The following is a 19,601-nucleotide window of genomic DNA, read 5'->3' on the forward strand; positions in this document are numbered from 1 at the left end:
GAGGAAGAGGAGAATGTAATTCTCTCCCCAGAGAGGGAACAACATATTTACACTGCAATCAAGTAGTAATAAGAAATCCCCTATATGATCATTTTAAAAAAGGTAGGTGAGCACATGTGAATTAAATCTTCAAGCTTGGGCTGGACAGAAGGGGGAAAGAGAAGTTTTTTTGTTTGAGTTCTTTTAACTGTACACTCACATATCCAGTAATGTTTGCACAGTGACGAACGATAAGTAAATGGCAGGTGCAAACTGGAAGCAGGTGCATTCAGTTGTTTCCATCCATCATCAGCACAGTGTGTTCACCTGCACATCTGCAGTTCAGTTTCAACATCCCGGTCATTTCGCTCACTAATTACAAGGCGCTGAGCAGAAATTTCCCAGTTAATGATCAAACAGACTTCCATGAACCAACACTTCTCAGCCGCGCTCGTTTCGTCGCATCGAAGCGGAGATAAAACAGCCGGTTTGCAGGTTTTAATAAACATAAATTACTTTATTGAATGAAAGGATATCAGCTGCGAAATACAGGGAATAGGAATTGAACACACAAGCATAGCACAAAAATATGACATAACGCATCACTTGCACATTGCACTATTAAACACTGCCATAAAATGTTCAGGAAAGTTTTTAAAAAATTCATCTTTGCATTGTCCATTTACAGGGTCCTCATTACATCATAGGCAAGCACGTCTCCATGCTGTAAACTACAAAATTCTTTGGTCCCAGCCTTTTTGCATTTTAAAACTTTATAGAACTAATTTCTACTAATACTGCAATCATTTCTTAAAACCATGACTACTAAATGAGGTAAACACACAAGGCACATTTTGGTTTCAAAAATAATATAATTTCAAGGCACGTATTTATTTGAGTTGTATGGCTTTGGCTGACATTATTAACACTGTGGTAACCTAGAATGCATGGCAGAGCTGCACAGTGAAACTCCTTTGGAAAATAACAGACGGAACGGCTTTTCCTATCTCCTAAACACATCAGATTAAAGAGAAGGTTTGGATGTAGCCAAAATAGAGGCTTAAAATGATCCCCCAACTGGTGAAGAAAACACTAACTGGTGCCATTCTTTTGTGATGACATGCTTCCTCTTTTTTCTTAAGCAAACCAAGGGCAGTGGAAGTCACCTGCTATCAACCAGCGAAGGTCAGGGCTGTAGCACCTGTTAGCACCTCGTCTATCTACACCACAGTACCGAGGACAGCTGTGTGTGCACTCAATTGTGTGTCTGTGTGTGTGTGTGTTTTGAGACACGCTAAGAGATTTACTCCACCCACGCACCCCTACCTCTGAGCAGCTGTGTCTCGGCCATGATCCTGAGCTGACCGGCACCGGGACAGAGACGGGAAAGAACACCTCTTAACCCAATGAGTTCACTACATATTTGGTGTTTGGAATGGGCACAATAGCAACATAGGAGCTGATATCAAGTGAGTGTCTGCATAGTGCAGTTCAGATTTGGTCCAGCCTCAAGACCTTGGACTATATTTAAAAAGAAAAAAAAATCAGCTTGTCAGCTGTTTTTTTAATGGTGAAAAAGAGGCTTGTAAAGTCAGATCCATAATGAGGTTTAATTCCATCCAGGTCTCATAAAGCAGGCCATTTCATGCTCTTTGTGGCCTTATAGGTCCTCAACAGGGCAACCGGGCTTGTGAAAACCTCTTCTCCATGGCTGCAAGCCCTCCTGAGCTCTGAGTGGGTCCCCTCTGCCTCCCTTCAGGCCGTCTCACACCGAAGTGGAGCAGCACCCCGAGGAGCTGTGTTTCTGCAGCAGTGACATGCGGCTGAAGGTGCGAGAGCACACGCTACACTGGTACTTCTTCACCTCGGCGTGGGTCTGCAGATGAGCCCGTAGATTGGAGCGGTCGGCGAAGGCCCGGTTGCAGTGGGGGCAGGAAAATGGGCGCTCACCTGCAGGGAAAAGTTTGGAAACTTATGACTTCACTGGAACTTCCCTCTAGATGTGAGTAAAAATCCCATACAGGGACACAACTCGAGCATCACTGAGTTCACAAGAGCTTTCCACTAACACCTCACACACAGCAGTCACATTGTGAAGATAATAAAGAATCACATGGCAGACCGGTGGGGTCAGAGACTGACTGAATTAGCATGATTTAATCAGGGCCAAATGAGATTACGCTAACAAGTTGCTGCAGGTACTAAGTGCTCAGTGATAGCAGGGAGCCCTCAGGCTTTCCTTAAACCTTTTGTCCCTCCATTCTGCGTGATAACCAACAGCAGTGGTAAGATAATTAGCAGACGAGTCATTGTTGCCGAGACATTAAACACAATGTGTAATCAATGAGTGCAAGGTCTACAGAGGGCTTCCCTGTGTGATAATGTCTGCTGATTGAGTGTTAAGCTCATCACATTGATTGTCATGGATATCCTGCTGCCTCATACACAGTCTGAATGATAAGGGAGTGACCTGCTGCTGACTAACAATGATGTCAACTCATACGCAGAGCTACAAATTTTCAGTAACACAGATTTCTTCATTCATGTGTCAACAATCCATTGGAGAGTTGCCAGATACCATACAGTGTTGCACAATACGTGTGAAAATGGGTCTTACCTGTATGTGTGCGGATGTGACCGCGCAGCAGCCACGGCCTGGAGAAAGCCTTCCCGCAGGTGGTGCAAACGCAGGGCAAAGTGTGTGAGCGGATATGCATCTTTAGAGCCCCCAAGCTGGTGTACTCTTTGGGGCAGTGTTTGCAGAGGAAAGCTGGCCTGGCAGCTGTGGCAGGGGTCTCTCTCTCTTCTTCCTCCTCTGGGGGACTGATATGAGCCATGACTCCTGTGCATTTCATCCGCTGGCGAGGGCCATACGTGTGCACGGGTTCAGGACTAGGGGGGTCTGAGGTGCGCCCCTCATCTTCCTCTCCACTGCTGCTGGCATTGCTGCTGAGGCTGGATGGGGAGCTGAGGTCCAGGGGCCCTGTGTTGGCAGAGGGTTCTGTTTGGGAGGCTGGTAGGTAAAGGGTGGGAAGAACACTCAGATCCCACACCAAACCTGTGGTGAAGCAGGTGGCAGTGGTGTTGACTGATGAGAGATCAGCAAGAGTATAATTCTCCAAATAAGTGTCTGTTAAGGAAAGAGGATGATTTCACAGCCAGTGTTAGAAAGCTTACAAAAGTTAAATATTAAGCTTGTAAATGCATTACTGAAATCTAAAAACAATTTTATCTATTCTCGTGGACTGCATGAATTCTCTTCCTGACTGATTTAGGTTCTGCATTCTTCTCGGTTTTTTTTCCCTTTTCCTCATGATTTACTGAGAATAAAGTTAGAGCCATGGGAAGGCTCTGTGGCCGCTTCCTCCCACGTATTCACAAGGGCTTGTAACATGAATGGAGCTCTGTCTGGGTGCAGGAAGGGGGGTAAAGTGCATCTAACGGGTCCCAACTTGAACGGGGAATAGACTGGTTTGTAGTCGGACCAGACAGAACACATTTAGAAAATGTTCTTACATTCGACTTGAACTTTACTTCTACAGTTAGAAAAAGGGACAATTTCATGCCTCATTTGCGACGCTTATGTAAGGATGCTTTCATAATTCATTGAAGGGATAAACAACTTCGTAACTCACTGTTCTGGCATTCCAGTTCACTGTAGTTTGGCTTTTGCTTAGCAAAGTATTTCTTGACCAAGAAAGATCGAGGCATTGTCCTTCTTTGAGGGTGTAGCAACTGTGCGTTAAAGTATCCTGTGGTCACGGCGCAGTTTCTAGAAGTCGAAAAAGTCGTTTATAATCTTGCTCTGCGGATCCGTGGGAAACAGGGGAGAAAAAGTCCTCCAACAGCCCCAAAAGTTAAAGTGGAACTTCAGCAAAAAGTCATATGTACAGCTTTCATGAAGAGTCTCTAAATACTGGCCTCTGTTCTGAAATACTCTGACACAGGCAAGTAGGGGTGTGCTCACCCCGAGGGCCCTCCCCACCTTCCCACCTCACATATCGCCGCTCAAGTGCTCAGAAAGAAGCTTTCACGCTCAACACACTTTACGACAACAAAAACATGAGCCTCACAGCCTTTCCACAGGAATCCAGCGGCGCTGAGCGGCAGACGAGAAAAGGTGAAGGAACCATAGCGAATTGTTTTATTGACATGCATGTAAATGGCAGTTTGGGTGACTGTGGCTCTCTGTGGTGCAATAATGCAGATTCTTGGAGGTGTGATGACAATTTGCCCTCTATTAAGCTCATATAATTATAGATACGGAAGGATATAAACATCTGACCCCATATATACGTAATAATAACACCGCAACAATAATTCCAAGCAGATGAAAGAATGAGAATAACCATATGCTGATTTAAAAACACACTGGCTGCTATTGTGAAACGGCATCTTGACTTGGTTTAAAGTGTCATCGGACTTTCCATTTTAAGAAAGGTGCAGCTTGATATAGAATAAGCTATATGCCAGTTTATCAATTTATGGACCGTAGATCAACGTCAGCAGAGTAACGGCACCATCTCCTGGAAGAAAGGAAGTAAAACTATATGACCATTCACGCCATGTGAAACCACTTTGCTGTCAAAGCGGTCTTCTTGCGTCCAAGTCATGTCACCCGTGAAATAGCTTTAAACAAACTAAGAAGAAGGTTGTGCACGTTTGAACAGCAAACGTGATATAGTAATCCACGATTTAAAAATAAGATAATTACTGAGAACATAACACACAATAACACAAAACAACAGATTCATGAATGACACAGATGATAAACCATGTAGTAATAATCAGTTTGTCCTACTGGTAGGTAGAAATCCTGGAGTAAATCACAGTCTTCTGATTTTGAAAATAAAATAAAAAGAACACTGAAATTGAATATACCTGACAGATTTAAGCATACATCCATACAGTGATTTTTTGCGTAAATTTCACGCACGTGTTTGTCCTTCACATCACGGACAATGAGCCGATCATGGATGTCCACAAGGTCCTACTGTGAAGCAGCACACACATATAAAAGTGAGCATGGATTCTTAGTTTTTCAAAAAAGCTCTGTGCCATAGGCTGTGCGCTTTGATTGGCGTTCAGCTTTAGTATAGGATCTAGTTAAATTTCAGACTTAGACACGTTCACAAAAGATACAGTATTTTTCGTACACGTGTTAATATTCAACTGCTATTGAAATAGGTTATTGAACGTTAAATACTTATTCATTTAGGCCTATTTCTTTAATGAAACATCCAGTAATATGGAACAATAGCAAGGGATGTTAAGATGCGTTAACCTCCCTTATCATTTTAGCAAACCAATAGGTGGAGACATAACACCAATATTTTTCCAGTTCTTTCCGCTTATGAAAAAAATACCTTATTCCCGTGCAAAACATGTTTTTTTTGCCGCAAAAGGTCAAATTTTAGTGTTATTACTTCACAATATCGACTAAAAATCTCTCCCTTTATTTAGTCATGCAGCAAAATACAAAAAGTTACGTTGGTGTAATTTGTATAGAAGTGATTTACAAAGCTGAATAGACCGAACAACAAACGTAAACGTTACATTAAAAAATTATTATTATTATTATTATTTTAAATGAGGGGAATTATCTTAACAAAAATGTTTCATCTTTGACTAAACTCAAATCAAAACGACAAGCTCCCTCCTGGCCTCTGATTGGTGATCTGCTCCTGGTGGGCGGGGATATGGGCGGGTCTGTTATTGAGCTATCGGTTGAATATTTGAAATCCAAAACAACAGTCGCATTGAGGTGCGTTGTAGCATTTATAGGCTTATTTTGAATATATGTACCCAGCTGAAACTCCATAATGATCTTCGAGTCAAACTGAGAAAGCGCAGGTAAGGTCGCTGCAGAGCTGCTCTCACAGGCTGCTAACGTTGACGGGAAATAGATAACCTACATTTGAATTGTTGTCATAAAGCTACATTTCGTTCGCTTGTTATTGCGTTGGACTGATAGGCACTGCTGGCCGTCTAAGGTCTTTTGATTTGATACGATATAATCTTCTGGTATTGTAAATGAGGACGCCGAGTGAGCAAAAGACATGAAACAATATACAACAAATGCATCTGATAATGAATTCAGGCAACGAGAAGAGATGAAAATATGATTCAATGATATAATATCTGCAGTGTTTTAATTTTGATGCATTTATACAAAAATAAGAGATAAATCTTTATGAATTAAGTGCCGTAGCTTCCCACTGGTCAGATGTTTGATGAAAAGAGCCCCTCCCCCATGTATCTAGAAACAGATGGTCACTAACAATGAAATTCTTGGGGAGTGGGCATTCTTATTCAAACCAGCAAACTACTAAACATTTCATTGGGCATCCCAGTCAGCTGACCTGAGACTGCTTGAATATGTTAAAAGTAATATGGGATCTCATGGCATCACCCACTCCCAAACAGTAAGGGGGGGGATCAAGGGCTGTGTTGAATTAAATCAGGAAGTAATGATATTTTATTCTTTTTGATTTTTTCTCTTGCCCACAGCAGCTGAAGAGCATTGTAACACCCGAGCACCGTGCAGATCAAAGAAGAGCAACTACAACAGATATGTTCAGAACAATCGCGCGTATGCTTTTTGGAAGAGAGGAGGAGACCCCCGAAGATGTCAAGGCTGGAGACACAATGGAGGAAGGGTGGCATGTTGTCACTCACCAAGGTCAGTCATGCAGCGTCTGTCAGTAATATAACATATTAAAACAGTGACATATTTTACATCATTCCAACAGGCTAACACAAAAATGGTCAAACAAAGTTAAACAAGATATTAAACTTCTTTCATGTATGTTTATGTATGTGTGTTTGTGTGTGTGTGTGAGAACTGCGATTCAGTAGGTCATCTGTTAGTTATTTAGTCCGTGAACTGCACACCTTGATATTGAGTGTTTGTTTTTACACGCGAGTACAGTGCTTAGGCTGGGGCATATCATACCGTTCACGGTAATACCGGTATAATGATGGGCAACGACAAGAAAATGAAATATCGCGATAGAAGATGGGTAAAATGCACATGCTCACTGCCTCTGTTTACATACGCACATGGCAGAAAAAGCATGGCGGCGACGGAGAATGAGAAGGGCGAAAGCGAATCGTTGAATGAAACGGATGAACCAGAAATGGTTTGTAAAAATGCTGCAACTTCAGTGGTGTGGAACTGGTTTGGCTTTCGTCCGTCAGATACACAACAAAGCACTATTTTTGGTAGAGCATGCTAAATACGGCACACTTAAAATCAGTCCTTTGATTTTTCTGAAAATCGACAGTGCCCCTTATAATCCCGTGTGCAATGTTTCCTCTAATTTTTCATGTGTCTGAGCAAACACACAAACTCCCTTGTACCACTGTGAGCGACAGCAGACGTGTGCACTGTGGTCACGCCAGCATCGAATCCATCCAAGTTACATGGGTTATTAAAATAATCAAATTACAGCATTTATGTTAGACTACTGCTTTAGCCCACATACAATGAAAATTAAAAAAAAATCTTGTTCATGACCTGTGTCGTATGTTAAGTTATTATAAAAAATAACTTGAACTCCAATTTTGAAAACACAACTTTTTTTTTTTTTTTTTTTAAATAAAGCTCTGACTTGTATTACGAGTCTGTGGTCTGTGAGAGAGTCTGTAACTCTCTGTCTGCAAAATACAGAATATAATGACCGATGTTGGGCAATTAATTATATAGTTACTTCTTCAAAAAAGTAACTGAGTTTTGCAAACAACAAAGTTTTTTGCAGCTGTTTACCTACAAATGCAGCCAAGGCAGTTTTTAAATAAACATTTTAAACTATTTACAGAACAATCAGCTGTTCTGCCGATCAACACAATTTAAAAACTGGTATAAAGTCCACACTTTTTCCGTCAATTGTTCCGTCTGTCCTGCTCACATCTCCAATGGTTGTACACGTTGTCATTAACGTGGCTTTACTCCACATCCGCCGCTTTGCTAGCTAAAACACCGGTGTCAGCACATAAGGACGCTGTCATAGCCTGTCGACGACGCTGATTAGCTGCGTATATACGAATGTGAATCGCATCATTGGCTGGACTATGGGATAAGGTGGCATCGTTCTAATCCCATACGGGAGCAGCCAGTCACTTACTGACTAACACTGCAAAACAGAATTGTTAAAGTATTAATTTTAATTTCAATTCAGGCTAGATTTTTTTTTGTGTGTGCAGCGCAGATTTTCTGTGCGCAGAGAGCGTGCCAGCAGTGCGCAATTGCGCACGCGCACAGCTTAGAGGGAACATTTCCACTGGAAATGCCTTTTGGTTAAACTGTCAGCAAGGAATTTGCATTTGCACTGTTAAATTTTTATACAACTTTATGCACATAAAAACAGCTGTTTGTTTAATTGTAAATAGATTGATGTTTTTTTTCCCTAATAAAGTTGTGGAGATGTAAAGTATTTTGTCTAGTGTCAATTATATCGTCAGTTATATCGTCATCGCAAATTTTCAAATGTATATCGTGATAAATATTTTTGGTCATATCGCCCTGCTCTTATGCTTAGCATACACTGGGTTATTACCCAGTCTTATAACTGAGGTCAACTTCTGTCTTCACAGAGGCAGGTTCAGCAGAAAACCAGGATGCAATGTTGACTGACAGCCAACCATCCAGCTCTGTTCCTCAAGGAACAGACATGGAAACTGACTGGTGAGGTCATCGCATGCTTTTGTTTTTTTGTTTCTGTATTATATTTAAAGTTAAAATACTTTAATAAATGGACCTATTACGCTAATCTCTAGCTCCATAATTATATTCATTGACTTTAGTAAAGTAAAGATGATTCACAATTCAAAGTAATCCTTTATTTATCCTATACTGGGTCTGATGCAGCCCCTTTACACCCTCTTTTTAAGACATCTTTGCTCTGATTGGCTGCCTCGTGTAAACAAAGTTTTGAATAGTCTGTAGGTGGGGTATCTGTGCTGATAGCCAGAGTTTTAATGAGTCTGAGATGACCGTATTATGAATATCACTGAAAAACAGAGATTCAGAGGAAACTGAAAGAAGTCCAGTCCATTTTTTTATAAAGCACGTTTAAAACAACAAAGATGACCAAAGTGGTGCACATGAAACAGGACAATACAGCATACACGCCCACACACATTAGTAAAGATATCCGAAGAATCACAAAAATAAAAAAGCCTAAATACCTAAGCTCTCACTCTGGTTTGAAAGCCAAAGAATAAAAATGAGAAAGCTCAATCCCCAACCCAGCTACATCAGCAGATCTCAGTGACCTTAAGGCAGGGTTGTCGAACTCCAGGCCTCGAGGGCCGGTGTCCTGCAGGTTTTAGATCTCACCCTGGGTCAACACACCTGAATCCGATGATTAGCTCATTACCAGGCCTCTGGAAAACTTCAAGGCATGTTGAGGAGGTAATTTAGCCATTTAAATTAGCTGTGTTGGATCAAGGACACGTCTAAAACCTGCAGGACACCGGCCCTCGAGGCTTGGAGTTCGACACCTGTGCCTTAGGGGATCATAAGGTGTTAAGAGATCAGCAAAATATAATGATGCCAACTTATTAAGGGATTCAAAACATATGATAAAATCTAAAAGCAAGCATTTAAATTAGTAGTGTTTTAAACTGGCGGTGTTTAATGTGAGCATCTACCACTGTAACAGTGTTTTTTTTAATATATGTTATATGCAGACAATAAGGAAAAGCGTTATTGTCCGTTTATTGGATTTATTTTATGTGTCTGGCCAGCGTTGCAGATGCCGAGCCCACAGCACAAAGCGGGAGTACTGGGACCAGCGCTCAGTCCGTGTTCAGCTCTTTGTCCAAGCCCAAAGCTATAGCCAAGATGACACAGGCTAAGGTTTTGGCAGAGCGGCATCATGTGTCCCGCAACGCTATTCAACGCCAGAACCGTGTTCGCCAAGGAGTCCAACACCACTCCTACCACCTCCAACAGCCAGGCTGTCGCAGCCTCAGCCACTGAATCTCTTCACTACAGATTGCCACACTCACACAAAAAGCTAAAGCAACTGAAGACAGACAAAAAATAAAAACAAAACAAAAACACTTGTAGGCTTTTCCACGTTTCTGCAAATTAAGCTAAACATTTAATCTTTATGTGCCAACACTAGTTAACTGTTACCAGGCAGCTACATTAGCATTTGAACTTGTACTGTATCTGAATTTGAAATGAAGAATTCACCTCATAAAATGAGATACGCTAGGTTTCTTTTTTTGTGTATGTGCACAGGTAAATTTATACAGTGTTGGACCAAGTGCTATGCTATGTTTGACACCATGCACTTCCCTGTATGTTGTTGGTTCAGAACCTTTTTTTGATACATCAATAAAAGTATGATTTTGCAGCTTGTTTGTTTCTTTTGTTTATAGTGAAATTGCGATGTCCCACAGACAGTGAACTGCTCACTCTCTCACAGATGCAAACAGTTGATCTCATTAGTTTGGAGGAAATTGCACCTGCTGTGTTCTGCTCCTGCTGCAGGAGGAGCGCGCTCGGTGGGGAACTGGTGTAATCTGGAGGTTTACCGTGAAGTTCAGACCTTGTGATATGGCTAGGATGGAGGCGTCTCCTAAAACAAAACTTAACAAGCAGTCAACACTTGGTTACAAGAGTTTTGGTAGTTCAAATCAGCTGGCTGATGGCTCATCACCCAGTGACTTAACTTGTGACTTGACTAAAAATTATGGTGAGGAATTGGGAGGTAGAGTTCAAACACAAAGATATAGTACTAGTAAATAAGGCATCTTATTTAGATTTGGTTCAAATTTGCCTTGAAAACCCAACAAATTTCAACTCAGTTTAAAGTTGCTTTTTCCTCACTTGCTGCTGCCACAGATCCTTTCCATTTGAAACAGCTGGCACCTAATGGCACAAATTTGTTTGACCAAAGTCCATCCAATCAGGAGGCTGATGAGGACTGCTCCAGCAGAGGCACACCAATAACTGTCTACGCTCTGTCTACCATCTTTGCCATGCCAGTGTCAATTGCTTTGGTCCTGCAGATTTACCTGGGTGAAAGTTTGGTATGCAATGGTGTCTAAAATTTGCACGTCGAACCCCTGTCACATTATTTCTCGTCACGGCAGTTGTTTACAGGTCTTCCAACACGGGGAGTTGTTTTCGGATCACGAGCGCTGCACCGCACTCGGTCACAGAGTCCTTCGTGATGGTGGATCCAGTGTGGATGCTGCCATCGCCGGTGCCTTGTGTTTGGGAGTCGTTCATCCACACGTATCAGGTGTTGGTGGGTATGTGATTTGCTCATTGCTCAATGCTGATGCGACTTCTATTTATAAATACACACGAAAGTCCCTGACCTTTTTTGATTTCCTCACTGTAGAGGAGGAATCATGCTCGTTCATGACATACACAGGAATGAAACCAGGGTGATCAACTTTCTGGGATCTGCTCCTAAAGCATTCAGAAGGGAGGTGCTGCACAATGTTTCACAGGCCAAGGTAGTATAAAGGCTGGGGTGGAGGAATCCTGAAACATCTGCATTTTTTCATTTGCACCTATAATTTATTTTCAGGCAGGTCTGCAAGTAGGAGTGCCAGGCATGCTCAGGGGACTGCACCGTGCCCACACACTGTACGGAGGGTAAGAATATAGAAAAGTTCATTTTAATTAGGTGTTGTTGTTTTTTTTGTCACACGTCATGCCATAAATCTGCTGCAGTCTGCCATGGGAGGATGTTGTCAGCAGAGCTGCAGCTGTAGCAAGAGAAGGTTTCAATGTGTCTCACAGTTTAGGTGAGACAAACTGCTGCTCTTTGTATTTTCTCTCCTCTCTTCCTTCACAATACAATAATAAATACAATAATTTTAACATCAGGATTTTTTTGGGTTTTTGTTTTTTTTTTTTTAAATCTCCTACAGCTGATGCTATATCAAAGGTGAGTGGTGAGCAGCAATCTCAAAGCTTCAATAATGCATTCATGCCACATGGAAGACCTCTGAGTGCTGGTTCATATGTGAGGTTGCCTCGCCTGGCAGGAGTCCTGGAGGCTGGTTTGTTGAATTTCTACCATGGCAACCTATCTCAAGAGATTGTAGATGAGGTGACTGATATACATATACAAACTGGCATGACTTTGTGAGTCAAATATGACATGTGTTTTAGTCCGGCATTGCCTTTCACTACAAAGGTACAAGCAAATGGAGGCGTACTGAGCAGAGAAGACATTGGTAACTACAGTGTGGATGTAGAGCTACCCATTGAAGCCCAGTACAATGATAAAGGTGACATTTTACACACCAGAATTGATAAAATTATCTTTATTTTCTTCACGTCTTCATCTGCAGTTTGTTATTCTTGCCTTAGAGTTTATAATTCAGGTTCCTCCTCCTCCATCTGCTGGTGCAGTGTTGCTATCAGCTCTCAACTTGTTAGAGGGACTCCATATCAGCAAGAGCAACGTAACAGAAACTCAAACACGCCTCTGGATCGCTGAGGTACTGGGGTGTGAATACCTCCGATATCTTTGTATATTATGACCTGTTGTAAATGGCAGTTCTCTTACATAGGTGTGCTTTGTTTGCTATCCATGAAGGCCCTGAAAACAGCTTTAGCTATGGCCAGTGGTTTGGGTGACCCTAATTATAACTCTTCGGTGACTGAGGCGCTCTCTGACATGCTGAGGTAAAACATGTTGCAGGATCATAATCACTGTTAGGGTTACAGCTAATGACTGTTTTCAGTAGTGGGTGTTTAGACTGTTTTGGTGAATGGTGAGTTAATAAAATATAAGAAAGCAGAAAAAAAAATCCCACTATACCCAGAAACAACAGAGGTATTGTCCCAGTTGAGAAAGCACAAGTATATTAAGGGTTGAAGCATTACACCGGAGGTCTGAGTCACTAAAAGTCATACTTGAACACACCTCCAAACGCACTCTTATCCAACTTGGATAGTGTCAATCCTCACATGAAGAGTAGTTTTCCTTTTTGTTTTTAAAAAGTTCTGAGAGATTGAAGAAAAAGATTGAAGTCACTTTCATATGTCCTTGTTTTCTAAAGAAAAACAAATCTATTCAAAAAAACAAATTAAAAAATTGTCACAAACTATTAGGCTCTAAATCCACTCATCTTTGTTTAACTTTAAAAGCCCTTAGTTTATACTAATATCATTCTTTTGTGTCATAAAATCCAAAATCCACTACAAATTGATTTTTCCTCTGTTCCTGCCACAGCAAGAGTCAGGCTGAAGTCTTCGGGCAGCAGCTGAATTACTCCCACACATCTCCATCTGAGTACCTCTCGCCTATCCACTCCACCCAAACAGAACTGGTGGCTGGACAGGTCATTGTCATGGGACAAGATAAGCTCATTGTGTCTGTTGCAAGGTGACTGGGTTACAGCCTACAGTGTGACTCTGATGATCAAACCAAGATATGTGTGGTATGCGCTTCTTGGAAATGTTACATGGTTTTGTTTTGTTTTTCCCCCTCTGCTTTTATCTTCATCCTCCTGCAGTTCCTTGAGCAGACCATTTGGGAGCAGACTCATAACTCAATCAGGCATCGTTCTTAACAGCCTCATCCTTGATTTTTCCTGGCCAAATACAAGCAGAGAACAACTTCAAACTAATCAGGTGCAACACCATCAAAAAATCTCAGGCTGTGAAATCAGTCAGGTATGAGGCACAGTTTTAGATATTACAATCGACTGTTACTCGCTTACAGGAAAACTGTGTCGAGCCAGGAAAGCGGCCCCTGTCGCTTCTCATGCCCATTATAGTGGTGCCGGCTTTGCATAAATGTGGGATCCACATGGCAGTAAGCACCTCTGGTGAACAAAATGCCCTGAGTGTGATCACCCAGGTTTGATCTCCTTACATTATGAAGAAAGTTGGCTTCACATTCAGTTTTGTAAAAATATTTGACGATAACACTGTTTCTATGCTTCAGATGCTGGTCAACGTATTATTCTTCCATACAGAGAAAAATGACAGTTTTTCCCTGACAGGGCTCCATCACCAGTTTGAACCAAATAAACTTCTTGTTCACTGTGAGTATCACTTTGCCTTCTGCAGTTGACCTTTTGCCTTTTTAACTAATAATAAATATATATGTATTTATTATTATTATTATTATTATTATTATTATTATAGTAACTTCCTGCTTTCTAATTTCCCTCCCCATCAGCTCATTATCAAGGAGTGGGCAGAGTTTCCATGCAAAGGCCCATGCAGTTCAAAGAGTGAGGACAGAGGAGTCTTATTAAGCCGCGGAGTGCCTCAGTTGACTGGTGGTTTAATACAGTGTTGTTTTTCTCCTCAACTTTATTCTTGAAATAAATATTCTCACAAGCATAGAGATGTCCTTGTACTTTATGATGTAAATTTATGAAAGTTCTCTGGTGATTACAATCAGCCAACAGGGGACAGCCAGCAACACAGATTACTTACTAATGAAAAAAGACAAAACTGAGTATTCATATTACATGTTCCAATTAAAGGAACGTGATTTAGTTGCTCATATAAAATTAACTGTCATTTAATGCCAGTTAAGAAAACATGTACATGCATGCAGAAGAAAATAATTTCTGTTATGTAAAACTGATGTACTTTCAAGATAGCTGCATCACGCTATGTAGAATGTGTGGTGGAGAAGGACACGTCACATGTATTCAGTCAGGGCAAACGTGCCACTGGGAGCAATGCAGTCTAACTCTTGGTTACTGTAAACATTTTCCCCAGTGTGTTGGTTACTTTTTTTTTTTTATATAGCTACCAGAGTGTAATACATTGGTAATTAGATTAGGTGACTTCATGTATAAGAGGGAAAGTAATCCTCGATAAGCAGAAGGTTTGTGTTCAGACATCAGGTTGCAGCAGAGGCACTTCTTAATATCAAATCTACTGATGTGTATGAAACAAAAAGAGGGAGTCACATGTAATCTTCTGGTGGAGCAGGTGTTTTGTCATCATGGGTGTTTAGGTAGATCTTTCAAAGTTACATAACAGACGAGTGTCACGGCCCAGTGTTATTCACTCAGCATGTCAGTGCTTTTGATGTTGTGGCTGATTAGTCCGATTTGACCTCTGTCAATTATAAAATTGACAGATGCAAAATTCAGTATGTGACCCTGTTTTTTTTTTTTTTTTTGTTTGTTTGTTTGTTTTTAGCAAACTGCACTCAGACCTTTCAGGAACTCTTGACCTGTGCAACCGCTGGCTGCTTTAAATTTCGTCTCTTAATGATCAGTCAAATTCAACGAAAGCTCCAAGTTGGACAGCAAATACTTCAATAAAGAAAAAAAAAGATTCATATTAGCTTACAGTCAGCTGATCGCATCAATAGTTCTTAACTCTAAATCAGTCTGCAGTCAAATATTTGCCAGATTGAGAGATTTCATAGAGAGCACTTTTAGGGCGGAGAAGGCGAGCGCCGTCAGGTGGGCGTTGGCGGTCACATGCAGGCCAGCATTTAAATGCCTGTAGTTCAACCCTCCCACTCCACAGCAGAAGCCAAGAGGAAGTGATTCACCTCTGCTGGAGTCACTTGCTTTAAAAAAAAAAAAAAAAAAAAAGGGAAAAAAGAATAGTAATAAAAAAGCGCGATTAATTCATGCTCCAGCAGTGGATTAACCGGATACGAACAAGGCTTATTGTTCTTAATTCATGATCGCAGTAAGTCAGTTTTTGAAATTATTGTTTTAAACAATAAACCGAATCGTTAATGATTGTAAGTTGGGAATGCTTTTTGAGTAAGTTCAAAGATCAGGCTCGTTTGTTCATTTAGAGAGCTGGGGACGCCTATATTATATCCTGCTGTGAACCTAGGTTAACTTTCACAGGAGCTTAAAGGGAATCACGTCTGTAATATTTCACCTTATAAGTCAGGGTTTTATCCATGACAAAGCCTGCAAATAATCAGGCAATGTGCTTTATTTGAAAATGCGTCTAACTTGTGGTTCTAGCGAAGTATCCTCGATTATATCTATTGGGCTACATTGTTACAGCATTTCTATCGCATTTCTGCAGGTTACCTGCTTATATAAGCACAGTATCAGCTTTCAACCGGTCTGACAGACTGTAGAGGTGGGAATAAAGGGTTTCAATGGAGCCCAGAACTGTTTTAAACGAGAAGTTTTTCATCGTCACTCGCGGGAAGTCGAGGAAAGGCTTCTGCCGAGGATGTATCGGGCGCATAGAGTCGGAGACGAAGCGTGGAGAGTTCGTGGGGCTCCTGTACGGCGGGAACAGCAACCCAGGGACCCCCAAGAACGGGGGCCTGGTGAAGATAGAGGACATGTACCCGCTGACCCGCCACCAGGCACAGCTCCTGCTCTTCATTTCCAGCGCAAGCAGACGCCTGGAGCTGCTCTGTAACCCGCAACTGTTCTCTGCCATCTGTGAGCTGTCTCAGGACGACCTGGTGGTGGTGAAGCACAAGAACGGACACCTTCCCGGTTTGGTGAAGAACTTGATGCAAATCGGACGGAAAGACAATAAAGACGACCTGTACATGCTTGCCTTTGAAGTGGAATTTGTGGTGAGTTCATTTTATAATCTATTTTTACATTTTGATTTGATGATTCAAGTTGTGAAAATCATGGAGTGCACGATCATCCAAGTGCAACCTTAATGCTTTAAAATGCACCGAGATAAGGATGACTATATCGCTCTGAGTGATCAGTCATGACTGCAGCCAGATAATGTCACTGCAAATGTACAGATGCATCAAACTGTTTCTGTTCTGTATATAAGAATAACGTCAGAGTTCCTGTTTGCGTTTCAGTAACTGTTTTTCCTTGTTTCCTACACAGGACACCGATCATACTTTGTCATCCAAGAAACCTCCTCTGTCCCTTTTCAGTGCTGCAGACATCATCCAGGTGGTCCCATCTTACTCTGTCCCCCTCGGACTGCAGTGGAAAGATGCCATTTGTGGGGGTAAATGGATTATTAGCCTCACACACAAAGTTAACAAGTCAGTTTCAAAGCCATATGATGGCTCTCAGGCTTTATCAAAGTCCTTTTGTTTTGATAACAACACTACCACACTACAAACATGGTGCACCTCCTTCTTACTAAACAGCAAACTAAATTCTTGAAAACTGCTTCCCCAACCACAACCCTAACAATGCAAAGAAAGTGGTCCCACTACACAACTGGAAAAACTGGTTCTGTTGTTCTGGAATGCAGAACAGTAGAACTGCCACATGATCTGGCTTTCTTTTACCTTTGGTAGACTGTGCACTTGAAACTATCTACATACTTCAAATATAGATCTTTGTTAGCTGGATGACAATCTGATGAAGCAGCATGTGACAAGCCTAAAAAAAAAAGGAAAATGTCATATGACTTTCTAGGCATCGCATCCTCACCTCTACATATCGTGATATATGTCTGCAGGTTTAAACAGAAAGGCGGTGACACGCAACAGCTGCATTGCAAACATCGGATCTTGTGCACAGCCGGCGACAGAGAATCGCACCGAGCAGAGTTTGACTCAGAACCAGAGTCTGAGCTCAGTGCCTTTGGAGGTGGGATCCATGGTGGAGGTGGTTTCCAACTCAGGGATCACAGTGTACGGGGTCATCCGGTGGTTGGGTGTCCCTGGAGGAAAGACTGGTGAATGGGCTGGCATTGAACTGGTGCGTGACTAGAAATTTGTGCAGTTGCTTTCAGTGTGCTTTGGTGATCTGTCGTATTAATGTTATAAATCACTATTCCAGGACTACGACGTTAAGGGCTGCTCTGATGGGATGTATGGTGGTCAGCGGTTTTTCACTTGCAAGGAGAAAAGAGCTTTGTTTGTTCCCATCACAAAGTGCAGCCCCGATGGCAGGTTTCTAAGTGCCTCTACAGGAAAAGAGATCCTCAAATCCACTGACACCACTCCAGGTTCGACACCTTACCCAGTCTAAAACATGCATACACAAGAAATAAAAACTCGATATTATACACAAATTTACATTATTGGAACAGATTTTCCTTTTTTCCTGGCAGTTCTGTTCAAACTGTTTTGGTTCCTTATGTTTCTATTATATTATAGTTTTTATTGTACAAATGATTGCTCAAAATCCTTTAGTCTTACAAGACAAAAACGCAAAATGCGAGGTTTTCCAAAAAGAACTCTTGATCAGGGCGTGAGGATTAGGTAAAATTCATACTTAAAACTTTTGGGCAGCTTTTTAAAAATGTATTGTTTATCTGTAATTTATACCTGTGTTTCACACGGCTTGTAAATGGTGTAACGCACAGTGAAATAGTATAGAACCTTTTCCAGGTGATTCTCCTCCAAATATTCCCACACCTTTCTCTCTTTGGCAGGGTTTGGTGACAAGAAATTACGTTAGACTTGAGACAGTGCACACAGTGACACACTGCTTGTCATGTCTGACAGTCCTGTGAGCTTTCTGCTTTAAATAAGCCAATTAATCATTAATCATTCCCATCTAAAGCTGCCAGTAAAGTCACGAAGACTGTGTTAGTGTCATTTCATCGTAACATCTGCTTTTCTCACCTCTTTAGTTCCTCCATATGAAGACACGGACGAAGATGTGCCACCTATCCCTGAATCCGAGGCGCCATTTTTGTTAGTGGGAAAAATGAAAGGGATTCAGGGACACATTAACTCCTGTTACCTTGATGCCACACTCTTCAGGTAGAACACGCTCACCATCATTCCCCTGCAACAAACTCCGATTTGCTTAGCTTTATCTAAGCTAATCGTATCTAGAGGAGATCATGTACAACCACGTGAGCACGATACACTGTATTCAGATAAGTGCACAGCTGACAATAACGTGTGGTTCTCCTTCCTCAGTTTGTTCAGCTCATCTGTGACCCTGGATGGTATCTGCAAGAAGCCTGCTGACACAGACCAACCCATAACCTGCACCCTGAGAGCAATAGTGAACCGTTTACGCAGGTATAGACGCTGCCTTCAACACTGTTTATCTCATTTCTTTTATTATCATGTTGTTTGCACAACCAGGACGTAGTGGCTTTTTACATAGTATCAGCTGATAAACGAGTGTTGCTGTTTTCTGCCTTGATGACATGGTACATTCACATGTATCTGTATGGTTAATGTGTTCTTACAAAGTGAATTCATGCAGTTGCTTTCTCATAGCTAATCTATTTATTTCAGACAAGGCTTCGTCCCTGCAGAGAGTGTGATGAATTTTCGGACTCATCTTGGCTGTGACACTTTTCGGACAGAGGAAAAAGGTACCTGCCCGTATCTTGAAATACATTATAATATAATAAAAAAAATCTGAGGGCTTTTTTTCAGATTTATTTATCTGTTCTTTTTTAAACTGCCTCTTGTCACTGTAGATCCAGAGGAGTTCATCACAGTCCTCTTTCAAAAGGTGCTTTGCACGGAGCCTCTGCTCAAACTCAGGTATGAACTTGAGCCGCCCAGGACTGGATATCTTACTCTATTTGACTGAGTATAGTTGAGTTACTGAATATGTGTTCCCCCGCAGATCGAAACGAGAAACGTCCCAGGGTGCCTACACCTTCCAGATCTTTCTGGAGAAGGAGCAGATGGGACAGATACCCACGGTCCAACAGCTGATGGACACATCCTGCCTGTCAGGTGACCTTAAATTTGAAACGGTGAGTCCTTCTCTTACTAGAA

The 19,601-nt window shown here is 41.6% G+C and overlaps 3 protein-coding genes and 1 long non-coding RNA gene across 4 annotated transcripts in view; 2 read left to right on the forward strand and 2 right to left on the reverse strand.

Annotated features, from left to right (window-relative positions):
* Positions 1-467: 467 nt before the first annotated feature.
* Positions 468-3,977, reverse strand: snai1a (snail family zinc finger 1a). The gene is made up of 3 exons (XM_026168792.1): positions 3,615-3,977; positions 2,597-3,109; positions 468-1,929 (listed from the first exon to the last, which is right to left on the reverse strand). Exons 1-3 carry the CDS (start codon positions 3,688-3,690, stop codon positions 1,745-1,747), a joined length of 774 nt encoding a protein of 257 aa, XP_026024577.1. The 5' UTR covers positions 3,691-3,977; the 3' UTR covers positions 468-1,744.
* A 2,624-nt stretch (positions 3,978-6,601) lies between these two features.
* On the reverse strand, positions 6,602-10,883 carry LOC113022885 (uncharacterized). Its single transcript, XR_003272463.1, has 3 exons — positions 10,823-10,883; positions 10,459-10,582; positions 6,602-6,677 (listed from the first exon to the last, which is right to left on the reverse strand). It is a non-coding gene; the product is annotated as an uncharacterized LOC113022885 (long non-coding RNA).
* On the forward strand, positions 10,515-14,314 carry LOC113022883 (glutathione hydrolase 7-like). The gene is made up of 15 exons (XM_026168791.1): positions 10,515-10,688; positions 10,838-11,025; positions 11,099-11,250; positions 11,343-11,460; positions 11,535-11,602; positions 11,681-11,754; positions 11,881-12,062; positions 12,150-12,243; positions 12,326-12,456; positions 12,555-12,643; positions 13,194-13,346; positions 13,477-13,594; positions 13,686-13,823; positions 13,911-14,010; positions 14,148-14,314. Exons 1-15 carry the CDS (start codon positions 10,550-10,552, stop codon positions 14,204-14,206), a joined length of 1,803 nt encoding a protein of 600 aa, XP_026024576.1. The 5' UTR covers positions 10,515-10,549; the 3' UTR covers positions 14,207-14,314.
* Positions 14,315-15,471: 1,157 nt separating this feature from the next.
* The window catches only part of cyld2 (cylindromatosis (turban tumor syndrome) 2), a 5,882-nt gene continuing 1,752 nt past the window's right edge, over positions 15,472-19,601 (forward strand). Inside the window, exons 1-10 of the mRNA XM_026168794.1 lie at positions 15,472-15,634; positions 15,989-16,499; positions 16,774-16,900; positions 17,363-17,604; positions 17,686-17,854; positions 18,485-18,617; positions 18,780-18,884; positions 19,107-19,186; positions 19,295-19,361; positions 19,447-19,579. Of these exons, the coding sequence (XP_026024579.1) occupies positions 16,065-16,499; positions 16,774-16,900; positions 17,363-17,604; positions 17,686-17,854; positions 18,485-18,617; positions 18,780-18,884; positions 19,107-19,186; positions 19,295-19,361; positions 19,447-19,579 (1,491 nt within the window). The 5' untranslated portion in view covers positions 15,472-15,634; positions 15,989-16,064. The remainder of the gene's footprint in view (positions 15,635-15,988; positions 16,500-16,773; positions 16,901-17,362; positions 17,605-17,685; positions 17,855-18,484; positions 18,618-18,779; positions 18,885-19,106; positions 19,187-19,294; positions 19,362-19,446; positions 19,580-19,601) is intronic.

The sequence above is a fragment of the Astatotilapia calliptera genome, chromosome 5, assembly GCF_900246225.1.
Source record: "Astatotilapia calliptera chromosome 5, fAstCal1.2, whole genome shotgun sequence".
Lineage (NCBI taxonomy): Eukaryota > Metazoa > Chordata > Actinopteri > Cichliformes > Cichlidae > Astatotilapia > Astatotilapia calliptera.

Coding starts and splice junctions, on each gene's coding strand:
- LOC113022883 (XM_026168791.1), top strand. CDS start 10,550: ATGGCTAGGATGGAGGCGTCTCCTAAAACAAAACTTAACAAGCAGTCA. Junction 13,595..13,685: donor AACAACTTCAAACTAATCAG/GTGCAACACCAT, acceptor ACTCGCTTACAG/GAAAACTGTGTCGAGCCAGG. Junction 14,011..14,147: donor AAATAAACTTCTTGTTCACT/GTGAGTATCACT, acceptor CCTCCCCATCAG/CTCATTATCAAGGAGTGGGC.
- snai1a (XM_026168792.1), bottom strand. CDS start 3,690: ATGCCTCGATCTTTCTTGGTCAAGAAATACTTTGCTAAGCAAAAGCCA. Junction 3,110..3,614: donor TGAACTGGAATGCCAGAACA/GTGAGTTACGAA, acceptor TTTCCTTAACAG/ACACTTATTTGGAGAATTAT. Junction 1,930..2,596: donor TCACATCCGCACACATACAG/GTAAGACCCATT, acceptor TTTTCCCTGCAG/GTGAGCGCCCATTTTCCTGC.